Raw genomic sequence first — 13453 nt, 5'->3', positions numbered from 1 at the left:
GGCCACCTTTGGGTACACACAGGGCTATTTTGGGAGCCTGGTGAAAAGTGGTACCACTTTTGCCGGGTGTGGTGGCGCACGCTTGTAATCCCGGCATTTGGGAGGCTGAGACAGAAGGATTCGTGGTTTGCGGACAGCGTCAGCTACTTCATGAGGCCCTCCGCAACTCAGTGAGACTCTGTTTCAAAAATAAAAAGACCAGGCGTGGCGTGGTGGCGCACGCTTGTAATCCCCGCGCTTGGGAGGTGGAAACAGGAGGATGGCGCAGGTTTGAAGCCAGCCCTGCTGGCTTGAGAACCTGTTTCCAAATTAAAATATAAAAAAAATATGTCTGGGAGTGTAGCCTGGAGGTTTCCAAAACCCCAGTACCACCAATAAATAAATAAATAAATAAAGAAATAGACTAAAAAATAGGGCTGGGGATGTAGCTCGGAGGTAGAATGCCCCTGGGCTCCATCCCCGGTACTGAAAAAAAAAAAAAAAAAAAAAGGTCCCACTTTCACGCAGGGTCCCACTTTCCCCTGACTTCTTCAGCAGGCAGGAGATTTTATGGCTCAGTCCCACAAAATTGTCATTTGGAATATCCCAGAGCGCTCTTGGGTGTGAGATGTTGGTCCTGGGCAGGCGCGAGTTTAAAATCATTCCGCTGGGACGTGGGGGCAGGGACCTCCCAACCTCCGTCCGGATCCCCCCATCCCTTTATCCCAGGTCCTCTGCCTGGGTTTAAAAGGGCCAAAGCTGACAAGACACAGTCGCCAGGCGCAGCCTGCTCACACCCACCCGAGAACTCAAAGCGTGGCGGCCTTTGAGTTACAGGGGCATCTGCCAAACCCCAGCCCCAGGGAAGAGAAGGAAGAAGTATGGTATTTTGAGGGCAAGGCACAGAGCCTCACAGTGTATCCCCAAAAAGGCCAGCGAAGGGAAGTCCTGATCATAAGTTCCCAGTAAGCCGGGCAAGGTGGCGCACACTTGTAATCCCAGCATTCAGGAGGCTGAGATAGGAGGATCGTGGTTTGTGGCCAGCCTCAGCTACTTAGCGAGGCCCTTTGCAACTCAGTGAGACCCTGTTTCAAAATAAAGAATAAAAAATAGGGCTGGGGGTGTCGCTCAGAGGTAGAATGACCCTGGGTCCCATCCCCAGTACAGTACCGCAAAAAAAAAAAAAAAAAAAAAAAAAAGTTCCCACTAATCCCCAAACACGCCGGCGAGTAAGTTGCAGTTTCTGAGACTTGGCAGTCTTTATCAAAGCCCGAGGGACTCCTTTCAAAGGTTTCCAAAGTCATAAACCATCTGAGTATCTGAGCGGTGGAGGTTTTTTTTTTTTTGGGGGGGGGGGCAGGTCTGGAGATGGAACACAGGGGCATTCGACCTCGGAGTTACACCTCCTGCTCTATTTTTTTTTTTAATTCTTTATTTTGAAATAGGGTCTCACTAAGTTGCAAGGGGCCTCACTAAGTAGCTGAGGCTGGCTGCAAACTGTGATCCTCCGGTCTCAGCCTCCGGAATGCTGGGATTACAAGTGTGCGCCACCACGCCCAGCTAGGTGGAGGGTTTTTAAGAATCTTGGGGGGATTCCAAGTGCGTGCTCTGCCATGGCGGTAACACAGGCAGCCCTGGCCATGTCCATCCGCGTTTAGGCAGCTCCCCCGGGGTGGGGGGGAGAAGCGCAAGAAAAAGCAAGCCCGGGCGCCCGGTGCGCCCCAGCTGGTGCCGCGCCCCGGCTGGCGCAAGGGCCTTACCTGGTGAGCCAGGATGTAGATGTTATGTCCCACGTTCCGTGGGGAGGCCCCATCTTCACCATTTTCACTGTCCTCAAATTCTACCTCTCCTTGCATGTAAGCTTTCTTGATCACCTCCACCTGCAAGGGGGGCCCAGGGAGTAAGGCCCTGTTGCTGTGGGAGCACCCCCACCCACCCGAGATGGCGTCCACAGCACGCCGGTGGCAGGCTCCCTTCCCAATGAGACACGACACAGCCGCAGCATCCTTCCCAACGCTGTCTCAGGCTGCTAACCTCTACCGACAGAAGAAGGGAAAGTCCTCGTCTCTACCCAGGCCAAGAAACTTTCTGTGGCTGCCCTTCTACCCTTTCCTACTTGGTAAGAAAAAAAACGACTATCAAAATACCTTAACAAGACAAAAGAAGGATGCAAAACTGTGGGCTTTCTCCAACCATCTCCCCTCATTCCAATACTGTCCTTTCAGGGAAAGCCAGCGAGAAGTGCCTTTGCTTTTAGAAGAGGTGGTAAAAAACATTTTTTTTTCTTTGCTTATATTTTATTTTTTTATGGTCCTGGGAATTAAACCCTGGGGCATCCTGCCTCTGAGCTATAGACCCAGCCCTATTTTTTTTATTTCTTATTTTGAAACAGGGTCGGAGACAAGAGCTTCACTCTGTGAGCTGGTTTTGCTGCGGGTCCTAATTCCACGCTGAACACACGGATTGGGATTGCAGGGATGTGGGGGCCGCGCTGCGCGCACAGAGACGCATGTGGGTAAGTTTTGGATTCTGGCTTTTCTGATCTGCGGGCTCTTAAAGCTCTGCGTGTTCCAGGACGCAGCATGGTGTTTTCCAACCGAACCGACCGGAGAGCCCTTGGCAGCCACAGCCCTGGGGGAGTGCATTTCCCCACCCCAAGAGCAGCCGGAAGCCGGGCACATTCTTGATTTCCAGACTGTGGAAAGGGAACTCTGCTGGGTCATTCTGACCCGCCTCACGATGCCTGACCCCTGGGGGGGTCCCAGTCCCTCCCAGTTGCACAAGCTGTTACACAAAGACTCAGAGGGGGGCTGACTCGCTCCCTGCCCTTGAGATCAAAAGACAGGCCGCTCCTAGCTTTATTGAAATGGAAATATAAAGGGACTTTATATGTTCAGGTCACTACAGGAAAGAAGTGTCTTTTATTTTTGGTTTGTTTGTTTGTTTGTTTTTTTCTTTGCGAGTCAGGGGATGGAACCCAGGGGCATTCCACCTCCGAGCTACACCCCTGCCCTATTTTTATTCTTGATTTTGAAACCGGGTCTCACTGAGTTGCAGAGGGCCTAAGTAGCTGAGGCTGGCCGCGAACCGCGATCCTTCAATCTCAGCCTCCTGAATGCTGGGATTACAAGTGTGCGCCACCACGCCCAGTTGACAGAAGTGTTTTAATGCCCTCATTGAGGCGTGTCTGTTACAGTTTATTTGCTATTTGCACGGGGGTCCAAATAGAGAGTCCTGCTTCAAGCCCGCCCGCCGGCCGCTGTCTCAGAACACTTCCAGTCTGGCGGTTGCCAGGGCTAACTCCTAACCTGGAAGTCCCAGCCTATTGTGAATAGCACCCTCAAAAATAAACCAGAGTGTGTTTTCTCTAAAGGAAAGCAAAAGCAAAAACAAGCAAAAAACAAAAAACAAACAAAACCCAAAACCCCAAAACAAAACACCCCTCAGAAAAAAAAAACACCCCACTCTTCTGCTGCCCAAACTATATTGCAATAAGAACAGATTTGCATTCTTTAGCACTGGAGGAGGTGTGGCAGAAATACCAGCTAGAGCCGGGTGTGGTGGCGCATGCTTGTAATCCTCGCTTGGGAGGCGGAGACAGGAGGATCGCGCAGGTTCGAAGCCAGCCTCCCTGGCTTAGGAGACCCTGTTTCCAAATAAAAATATAAAAAGGTCTGGGAGTATAGCCCGGAGGTAGAAGGGCTTCCAGGAACCTCAGTACCACTAAAAAAAAAAAAAAAAAAAAAAAAAAAAAAAAAAAAAAAAGACTAAAAAATAGGGCTGGGGGTGTAGCTCAGAGGTAGAGTTTCTCTTGGTTCCATCCCCAGTACCACAAATTAATAATAATAATAATAATAATAATAATATTAATAGCAGCAAGGAATAAGGAATAAGAAATGGGGATTCCATTGCTATGCTGTGCACTGCTCTACGGGGTGGATATGAATCTTCTCATCGTGTGTGTGTGTGTGTGTGTGTGTGTGTGTGTGTGTGTGTTGCTGGGGATTGAACCCAGGAGCATTCTGCCTCTGAGCTACACCCCAGCCCTATTTTTTTTTTTTTTTTTGTGGTACCAGGGGTGGAACCCAGAGGCCTTCTACCTTTGAGCTATACTCCCAAACCTATTTTTTATATTTTATTTGGAAACAGGGTCTCACTAAGTTGCTGAGAGCCTCACTCAGTAGCTGAGGCTGGCTTCGAACCTGTGCGATCCTCCTGTCTCAGCCTCCCAAGCGCGGGGATGACAAGCGTGCGCCACCGCGCCCGGCCACCCCATCCCTATTTTATCGGAGCTGGAAACAGGAACTCATGAAGTCGCAGAGGGCCTTGCTAAATTGTTAAGGCCGGCCACGCACTTGTGATTTTCCTGTCTCAGCCTCCCAAGTGCTGGGATCACAGGTGTGCGCCACCACGCTCGGCTTGTCTACAACCATTTGGCTGAGTATAAAATTATCTCTTCCCACTGTGGCTCAGGCCGGGCGTCCAGCTCAGAGAGAAAACGTAATTGCGCAGTGGGCTACAGGAATGGCCTCCACCTGGGCTGCCGGGCCTCTTGGCCGCTGTCTGTAATCTCGAGAGGGACTTCTGTGTGCGGGTCGTGTCCAACACCACCCTCTCTTCCCTACAGCGAGGGGCCTGGATCACGCGTTCTCTTTGTACTTCTGATTTGGGGGAGCTTTGAGAAGCCCAAGGAGTGGCCCCCATAGGCTCCGAGCTCCCCTGGGCCCCCGGCGTCCATCAGCCAGCAGCTCACCAGCTCCTTCGGCCTCATGTTGTAGAGAATCCTCTCCGCGTTCTCGCTGTCGTGCCGGCTCTCCATGATGGCCAGGAGCAGCTTCGAAGCGTTGTTCTAATTGGAGAGAAGCAGGGTGAGCCTCGCGGGGCGCTGCCCGGGCCTGGCCGGCACGGGGCTTCTCGCGGCGGGAAGTGGTACGCATGTGTGTGTGCTGCTGGGGACCGAACCCAGGAACATTCTGCCTCCGAGCTACACCGCAGCCCTATTTTACTGGAGCTGGAAAAAGGAACTCAAGAAGCTCCTAAGTTGTCCAGGCTGGCCGTGGTGGCGCCCGCTTGTCATCCCAGGACTTGGGAGGCTGAGACGGGAGGATGGAAGTTCGCGGCCGGCCTCGGCTACTCAGTGAGGCTCTCTGCAACTCAGTGAGAGCCTTTTTCAAAATAAAGGATAAAAAATAGGGCTGGGGGTATAGTTCGGAGGTAGAATGCCCCTGGGTTCCATTCCCAGGACCACAAAAATAAACAAATAAATAAAAAATAAACATGGCTGCTTTTTTTTTTTTCAGTGCTGCGGATGGAAACCAGGGGGCATTCTACCTCCGAGCTACACCCCCAGCCCTATATTTTATTCTTTATTTTGAAACAGGGTCTCACTGAGTTGCGGAGGGCCTCACTAAGTAGCTGAGGTTGGCTGTGAACCGCGATCCTCCAGTCTCTGCCTCCCAAATGCTGGGATGACAAGTGTGTGCCACCATGTCCAGCTTTATTCTTTATTTTGAAACAGGGTCTCACTGAGTTGCAGATGGCCTCACTAAGTAGCTGAGGCTGGCCCTGAACTATGATTCTCCTGTCTCAGCCTCCCTAATGCTGGGATTAGAAGTGTGTGCCACCACGCCCAGCTCCTTTTTTATTTTGAAACAGGGTCTGCCTAGGTTGATGAGTCTCACTACTTGTTGAGGCTGGCTTTGAACCTGGGATACCCCTGTCTTGGCTTCCCAAGTACTGGGATGATAATGTGCGCCACCATGCCTGGCCAGATGCAGTTTTTTCCTGGGTATTTTTTATCTTGTGGTTGGTTGGACCCGCAGATACTCAACCATAGATATGGAGGCCCAACTATAGGTGGTGACCTCTTGAGAAAGTCGGGAAGAACCGCTAAGCCCAGGCTCATGCCGACTCTCTGCTCCCGAGGCCCGAAGACGCACATTCTCTGCCTGGAGAGAAGTTAAGACATGACTGCTCCCCTCCAGAGGCGGCAGGAAATAGAGGTATTCCTACCGGCTCATCTAGGTCCTCATATTCCAAGACTATGAGTAGGGTTAGTTAGCAGAAGCCACCCACAGGAACACGGTATGCCTACCAAGCTGTAACTTTCATTACATTAAGAATGTGTGTATGTCCACACCCTGAAATTCTTGGCTTGGCCTCATGTGAAGTCCAGGCCTATGATAACTTGTATGCCTCCTAGTGTACAGGACTCCAAAATTAATTAATTAATTAATTAATTAATTTTCTCTTTCTTTCTTCTTTCTCCTTCCTTCCTTCCTTCCTTCCTTCCTTCCTTCCTTCCTTCCTAGACTGGGGAATTGAACTAAGAGGCATTCTACCTCTGAGCTACACCTCCAGCCTTATTTATCTTTTAGTTTGAAATAGGATCTATTTTTTTTTTAATTTTTTATTTTTTGGTGGTACTGGGGGTGGAACCCAGAGGCTTTCTACCTCTGGGCTATACTCCCAGCCCTATTTTATACTTTATTTGGAAACAGGGTCTCACTAAGTTGCTGAGAGCCTCAGTCAGTAGCCGAGGCTGGCTTCCAACCTGCGTGATTCTCCTGTCTCAGCCTCCCAAGCGCAGGGATTACAAGCGTGCACCACCACGCCCTGCTGAAACAGGATCTAAAGCCAGGGGTGGTAGCTATGCATGTAATATCAGCATTTGGAAGGCCGAGACAGGAGGATCGCGGTTTACAGACAGCCTCAGCTACTTAGTGAGGCCCTTTGCAATTCAGTGCGACCCTGTTTCAAAATAAAGAATAAAAAATAAGGCTGGAGGTGTAGCTCCGAGGTAGAATGCCCCGGGGTTCCATCCCCAGTACCACAAATAAATAAATAATGAACAAAATAATAAAAATTAGAGCCGGGCGTAGTGGTGCACGCTTGTAATCCCCGCACTTGGGAGGCTGAGACGGGAGGATCGCACAGGTTCGAAGCCAGCCTCGGCTACTGAGTGAGGCTCTCAGCAACTTAGTGAGACCCTGTTTCCAAATTTTAAAAAATATATAAAATAGGTCTGGGAGTATAGCCCGGAGGTAGAAAGCCTCTGGGTTCCACTCCCAGTACCACCAAGAAAAAAAAAAAAAAAAAAAATTAGGGATAGGGGTATAGCTTGGAGGTAGAATGCCCCTGGGCTCCATTCCCAGTCCTACAAAATAACTAAGTAACGAAAGAAAGAAAGAAAGAAAGAAAGAAAGAAAGAAAGAAAGAAAGAAAGAAAGACAGACAGACAGACTAGGGCTGGGGGTGTAGCTCAGAGGTAGAATGTCCCTGGGTTCTATCCGCAGTACCACACACACAAAAAATAAAAATAAATGAATAAAATAAAAATAGAAAATAGGGCTGGATCCAGGTGTAGTGGCGCATGCTTGAAATCCCAGTACTTGCGAGGCTGAGTTAAGAAAATTGGAGTTTCAAGGACAGCCTCAGCAAGTGAGGAGACCCTCGGCAATCTAGCAAGACTATTTCAAAATAAAAGAATAAAATCGGGCTGGGGGTGTAACTCAGAGGAACAATGCCACTGGGTTTTAAGCCCAGCATCACACACGCACATTTTAATTTTAAGCCAATATCGAGCCGGGCGTGGTGTCACACACTTGTAATCATAGTACTTGGAAGGTTGAGACAGGAAGATCGCGGTTCATAGACAGCCTCAGCTACTTGGTGAGGCCCTCTGCAACTCAGTGAGACCTTGTTTCAAAATAAAGAATAAAATACAGGGCTGGGGGTGTAGCTCGGAGGTTGAATGCCCCTGGGTTCCACCCCCAGTACCGCGCGCACACACACACACACACACACACACACACACACACACACACACACACACACACACACTGCTAAGTCAATGACAGAATATTGCCTTAATGAAGCAAAAATATATTTTTGAGGTGCCACATGGCTTGGTCATGCTATGCTTTAGCTGGAACTTTTCCTCAAAGGGCAAAAAATTCAGAAACCGGAGAGGCACGGGCGTTCTGACTCCCTGCGTGCTTGGGAATGACAGCTTTGGGCTGTGCGCACTGTCTGGGCCGAGTCTCAGCGCTGAGTGACCGCTGCGGTACCGGGTCCCCAGGCCCTTGTGTGGGACGCCAGGACTGAAGCCCTGTGTCTTGGGCTGCACGGGCAATTTGGATCCTGCATGCCCTCGACTGGAATTGCCTGGAACCTTAGCTTCACCACACAGCGCGTGCCGCCCGCCGGGGTGGGGCGTGGTGCTCCCAGCCGGCGGCGGTGCTCCCGTGCCACTTGCCTTCAGCTCTAACACGAGGTCCATGCGCTTCTTCCCCAGGGGGTTGATGTCATTGAGGATGAGGGCCGTGATGATGTCGATGCCGTTGGACTCGTGGGTGGCGATGCAGTTCTGGGCAGAGAAACACAGAGACCGTGACCAGGCGCCGGCCATAAACCAGACGTCAAAGGGGTTGCTCTGTGAACACAACGGGCCCCACTCCCCGGTGCGTGTCGAGGGGAGAGTTGCAATTTTCCGTGAGAAAGTGGTAAAAATAAAAGACAGATGGAAATCTCTAGTTTCAGAATGAACGGCAAACAGCAGGAAAGTCCCCTTGTGCACTAAGAAATGGCTTGCGTCTGGTCCAAATAGCGCACACCCGTAGGTTTGGGTTCTTAAAGGAAAATATAGCGCATGACTGCTTCTGAGCCCTTGTTGCCCTTTCAGAGGATGCTTGGTCGTCCCTACAGCACTTGTTTTGGGGCCTTTTGTATTTGTGCCTAGAACTTAAGCTTGGGGAGCTAACTTCTGGTTTAATTCACGTAATATCAAAATTAATCATCTGCTCCAGGCAAGATCCCGATCTGCACAACCCACTCCAGTCTGCTGCTTTTGATGGGCCTCTGCTTGGCAGAAAAGCAAACTTGAGGTTTTTAAGAAAGTTCCGAGCTCTCGAAGTAACTAAGCATCTTCACACCTTCCCCGGCCACTGGGCTTAGAACTTGTCATTTCAACCCACCCCCAGCCAGGAAGGAGCTCCAGCTTGGAGTTTAAAAGCCATCTTCCTTAAGCTGAGCATGGCGGTGCACACCTATAATCCCAGTACTTGGAAGAGGTGGAGACAGGAAGATTGCAGGCTCAAGGCCAGCTTCAGCAATTTAGCGAGGCTCCTTAGCAACCTAGCAAGATCCTGTTTGCATATAAAAAATAAAATAGGGCTGGGGTGTAGCTCAGAGGTAGATTGCGCCCGAGTTCAATCCCTAGAACCCCCCCCCACACACACACATACACACACACATAAATAAATTATATTAATCCTAGCATGGAGGTTGAAATACAGACTCTTCAGGATACTATGTGAGCCAGGTGCGCTGGCGCATGCTTGAATCCCAGCATTCGGGAGGCTGAGACAGGAGGATTCGGGTTCGCGGCCAGCCCAGCTACTTAGTGAGGCCCTCTGCAACTCAGTGAGACCTCGTTTCAAAAAATAAAGAAAGACTAAAGCGGAGGCGGAGACAGGAGGATCACGCAGGTTCGAAGCCAGCCGTGCTGGCTTAAGAGACCCTGTTTCCAAATTTAAAAAAAATATATAAAATAGGTCTGGGCATATAGCCTGGAGGTAGAAGGGCTTCCAGGAACCCCAGTACCATAAAAAAAAAAAAAGACTAAAAAATAGGGCTGAGGTGTAGCTTGGAGGTAGAATGCTCCTAGATTCTACCCGCAGTACTGCAATATATAAATGAATAAATGAATGAATAAATAAATAAATAAATGCTATGTATAAGCATCAACTCTATTCAAGAAAAAAAAAAAAAGCACTGAGTTCACTCAAACTTCTAGCAGCTTCCCATCTTCCCTTCCCTTCCATGTCTGTGACATTAAGATCTCAAATAAAGCGGTCCTCGAGTTGCTTACAAAGTTGCTTCCTAAGAAGTGAGCTTTATGTCTCTAGCTAGGTTTAAATCCTTCAAAGCCGGGCCTGAGGGCTCAGGCCTGTAATCCCAGAACCTGGGAGGTGGAAACAGGAGGATCGCAGGTCCAAGGCCCTGTTGCCAAATAAAAAATAAAATAAGGGTGGGGGCATAGCCTGGAGGTAGAAGGCCCCTGGGTTCTACCCTCAATACCACAAAATAAATAAGGAAATAAATCAATCCCTTTCAATTAGTCACTTTTTGACCTTTGGTGGTATTTAAAACACATCCCCATTTCCTAGTGCTAATTCCCCCCCCACTTTATTACTGACCCCTAAAAGTCAGGTTATAGTTGGATGGTCAAACCGAACCAAATCAGACCAAGCCAAGCTGCCAGGCCAAGGATAATCCCTCTAATACCTGTCATTAGGAAAGCCCCCCCCCCTCGTAGTACTAAGGATTAAACCCAGGGGAATTCTACCACTGAGCTACACCCCAATCCTATTTATTCTCTCTCTCTATATATATATTTTTTGGAAGAGGGTCTTGCTAAATTGCAGAGGGCCTCACTAAGTTTCTGAGGCTCTCCTTGAACTTGCAATTCTCCTGTCTCAGCCTCCCAAGTACTGGGAGGGAAAAAAAAAAAAATATATATATATATATATAATTTTTTTTTGTGGTACTGGGGATGGAACCCAGGGGCATTCTACCTCTGAGCTATACCCTCAGCCTATTTTTTATTCTTTCATTTGAAACAGAGTCTCACTGAGTTGCAAAGGGCCTCACTAAGTAGCTGAGGCTATCTGTGAACTTTGATCTTCCTGTCTCAGCCTCCCAAATACTGAGATTCCAAGTGTGCCCGGCTCCGGAAGGGATTACAGGTGTGCACCGCCATGCTCAGCTGGGTAAGTTCTGATTTACTATGATAAAGTACCAGGATGTCTTTGGAGACTTTCTATTTGCTGGGAAAAGGTCTCCATCTCTCCTAACTCCCTATGCCAACAGGAAAGCACGATGTGACTTCTAAACCAGTCTCCCGTGAGCATTTCCAAACATAAAAAAAAAAAATAACATGGACAATGTATTTTTTCCAAACATGAAAAAAAAAATATGCATGGAACCAGATGGAATTACCTGGTTTTCGTGGCAAGGTCCTTGACAGTATTCGGTGAGACTTTCCAGGGTCTGATTGATAAGTGCCACGTTCTTCTCATTTATATATAATCCCAGAAGACCAAGGCCCCCGGTCGTGCTCCCGCAAATACAATCCAGAAACTGTAGCGTCTCACACACCAAGTTGTAGTTGGTCTTGTTGTTCTGGCAACGGAGAAAGTTCTGCAGTCGGGCAGTTCCCCAGGTTGGAGGAGCAAAGGGGGAGAGAGAGCAGAAAAAGGTCACTCATCCTGCTATGTTGATAAGTCTCCCACAGGCTGGTGCCCTGGATTGGCCAGCAGTACATGGATGCGAAGGGGATGAGACACAGGATCCTGGACTGTTGCCACGGTGGTCCAGATGGTTGCTAAGGTGCCCACGTCATTTTGGCCTTGGTCTATAGCAATGGCCACCATCTTAGTCTTTTTATATTCTTATCTCTTCATTTACTTCTTGCCCCCTCTATACCCTGTTCAACGTGCCCACCAGCGGTTGTCAGAGGCACTGGATATGTCTTGCCCCTTTTATACCCTGCTCAATGTGCCTGCCAGTGGTTGTCAGAGGCATTGGATATTCCAAAGGGTGGTGGCCATGTTTAAAAGATGATGCTAGCCAGGCGTGGTGGTGCACGCTTGTAATCCCCTCGCTTGGGAGGCAGAGACAGGAGGATCACACAGGTTCGAAGCCAGCCGTGCTGGCTTAAGAGACCCTGTTTCAAAAAAAAAAAAAAATATATATATATATATAAAATAGGTCTGGGAGTGTAACCCGGAGGTAGAAGGATTTCCAGGAACCCCAGTACCACCAAAAAAAAAAAAAAAAAAGATGTTGTAGCCAGGCGTGGTGGCGCACACCTGCCATCCCAGTACTTGGGGAGGCTGAGACCAGAGGATCATGGGTTCACAGCCAGCCTCAGTTACTTTGTGAGCCCCCCCCCCCCCCCGCAACTTAGTGAGACACTGTTTCAAAATAGAGGATAAAAAAATAGGGCAGAGGGGTGCATGTAGCTTGGAGGTAGAAAAAAAATTAGATAAAAGATGATGATGTGGTTTAGGTACCAGACACCCAGAATTTGGTGCCCGGGGCAGTTCACCACAAAATGAGATGTGACAGGCCAGTTGACAGGCTACGGAGGGAACCAGGCTGTCTCAACCTTTTTTGGTGTGTGTGGTACCAGGAATGGAACCCAGGGGCCTTCTACCTCCGGTATATACCCCCAAACCATTTTAAATTTTATTTTGAAACAGGGTCTCACTAAGTTACTGAGAGCCTCTCTAAGTAGCCGAGGCTGGCTTTGAACCTGCGCGATCCTCCTGTCTCCGCCTCCCAAGCGCGGGGATGACAAGCGTGCGCCACCACGCCCAGGCTTTTTTTTTTTTTTGTGGTACAGGGGCTATAACCCAAGGCCTCACATACACTAGACAAGTGCTCTACTGCTGAGCTCCATCTCCAGCCTTTCTTTTTCTTTTGAGATAGGGTCTACTACACAAGTTGTCCAGGCTGGCCTTGAACTTGTGATCCTACTGCCTCAGCCTTCTGGGTCAAGAGGATCATAGCTCTGAGCCACCACACCTGGCTTGCCCCTCCCCCATCTCTTACAGTAAGGACTGAACTTAGTAGCATTCTACCTTTGAGCTACACCCACAGGCCTTTTTATTTTTCTTATTTGGAAACAGGTTCTCACTAATTTGCCGAGGCTGGCTGGCTTTGAACCTGGGATCCTCCTGTCTCAGCCTCCCAAGCGCGGGGATGACAAGCGTGCGCCACCACGCCCAGCATGTTCTTTATAAAAAAACAGGTGTGTTTCTTACTGAGAGCCACGAAGTAGCCTTTGCCATTCAGTTGTGTGTGTGTGTGTGTATACGTGTGTGTGTGTGTGTACACGTGTGTGTGTACACGTGTGTGTATACGTGTGTGTGTGTGTGTACACGTGTGTGTGTGTGTGTGTGTGTGTGTGTGTGTGTGTGGTGCTAGGGATTGAACCCAGTGGCATCTTACCTCTGAGCTAAACCCCAGCTCTTTTTATTTTGAAACGATGTCTCAGCCCCGCGTGGTGGCGCACGCTTGTCATCCCAGGGGGGCTGAGACAGGAGGATCACAGGCTCACAGCCAGCCTCGGCTGCTTAGTGAGGCCCTCCGCAACTTAGTGAGACGCTGTTTCAAATTAAAGAATTAAAAAGATAGGGCTTGGGGGGGGTGTAGCTCAGAGGCAGAATGCCCCTGGGTTCAATCCCCAGTACCGGGAAAGAAAAAAAAAAAAAAGAATAGGTTCTCACTAAGTTGCTGAGGTTGACCTCGAACCTGTGATCCTCCCGTCTCAGCCTCCCAAATACTGGGATCACAGGTGTGTCCCCCCATGCCCGGCTCCCATTAAGATTCTGTTACTGGATGCAGAACTCGGGGCAGCAGCTGCCGTTTGGCAAAGCCAGAGTTGGTGGCTCTATCTTTACTGAAC

The 13453-nt window shown here is 49.3% G+C and overlaps 1 protein-coding gene across 5 annotated transcripts in view; it reads right to left on the bottom strand.

Annotated features, from left to right (window-relative positions):
• ITPR1 (inositol 1,4,5-trisphosphate receptor type 1) overlaps positions 1-13453 on the bottom strand; it is a gene marked incomplete at both ends in the record, with an annotated part of 305516 nt that overhangs the window by 47246 nt on the left and 244817 nt on the right. For all 5 annotated transcript variants that reach the window (XM_080718249.1, XM_080718250.1, XM_080718252.1 and 2 more), the window contains 4 exons: positions 1740-1859; positions 4733-4828; positions 8237-8347; positions 10981-11181. In XM_080718249.1, coding sequence (XP_080574375.1) covers positions 1740-1859; positions 4733-4828; positions 8237-8347; positions 10981-11181 — 528 coding nt within the window. The remainder of the gene's footprint in view (positions 1-1739; positions 1860-4732; positions 4829-8236; positions 8348-10980; positions 11182-13453) is intronic.

This window comes from Muscardinus avellanarius (genome assembly GCF_963383645.1).
Source record: "Muscardinus avellanarius genome assembly, chromosome: 22".
NCBI lineage: Eukaryota > Metazoa > Chordata > Mammalia > Rodentia > Gliridae > Muscardinus > Muscardinus avellanarius.
This window is presented reverse-complemented; position numbering and strand designations above follow the sequence as displayed.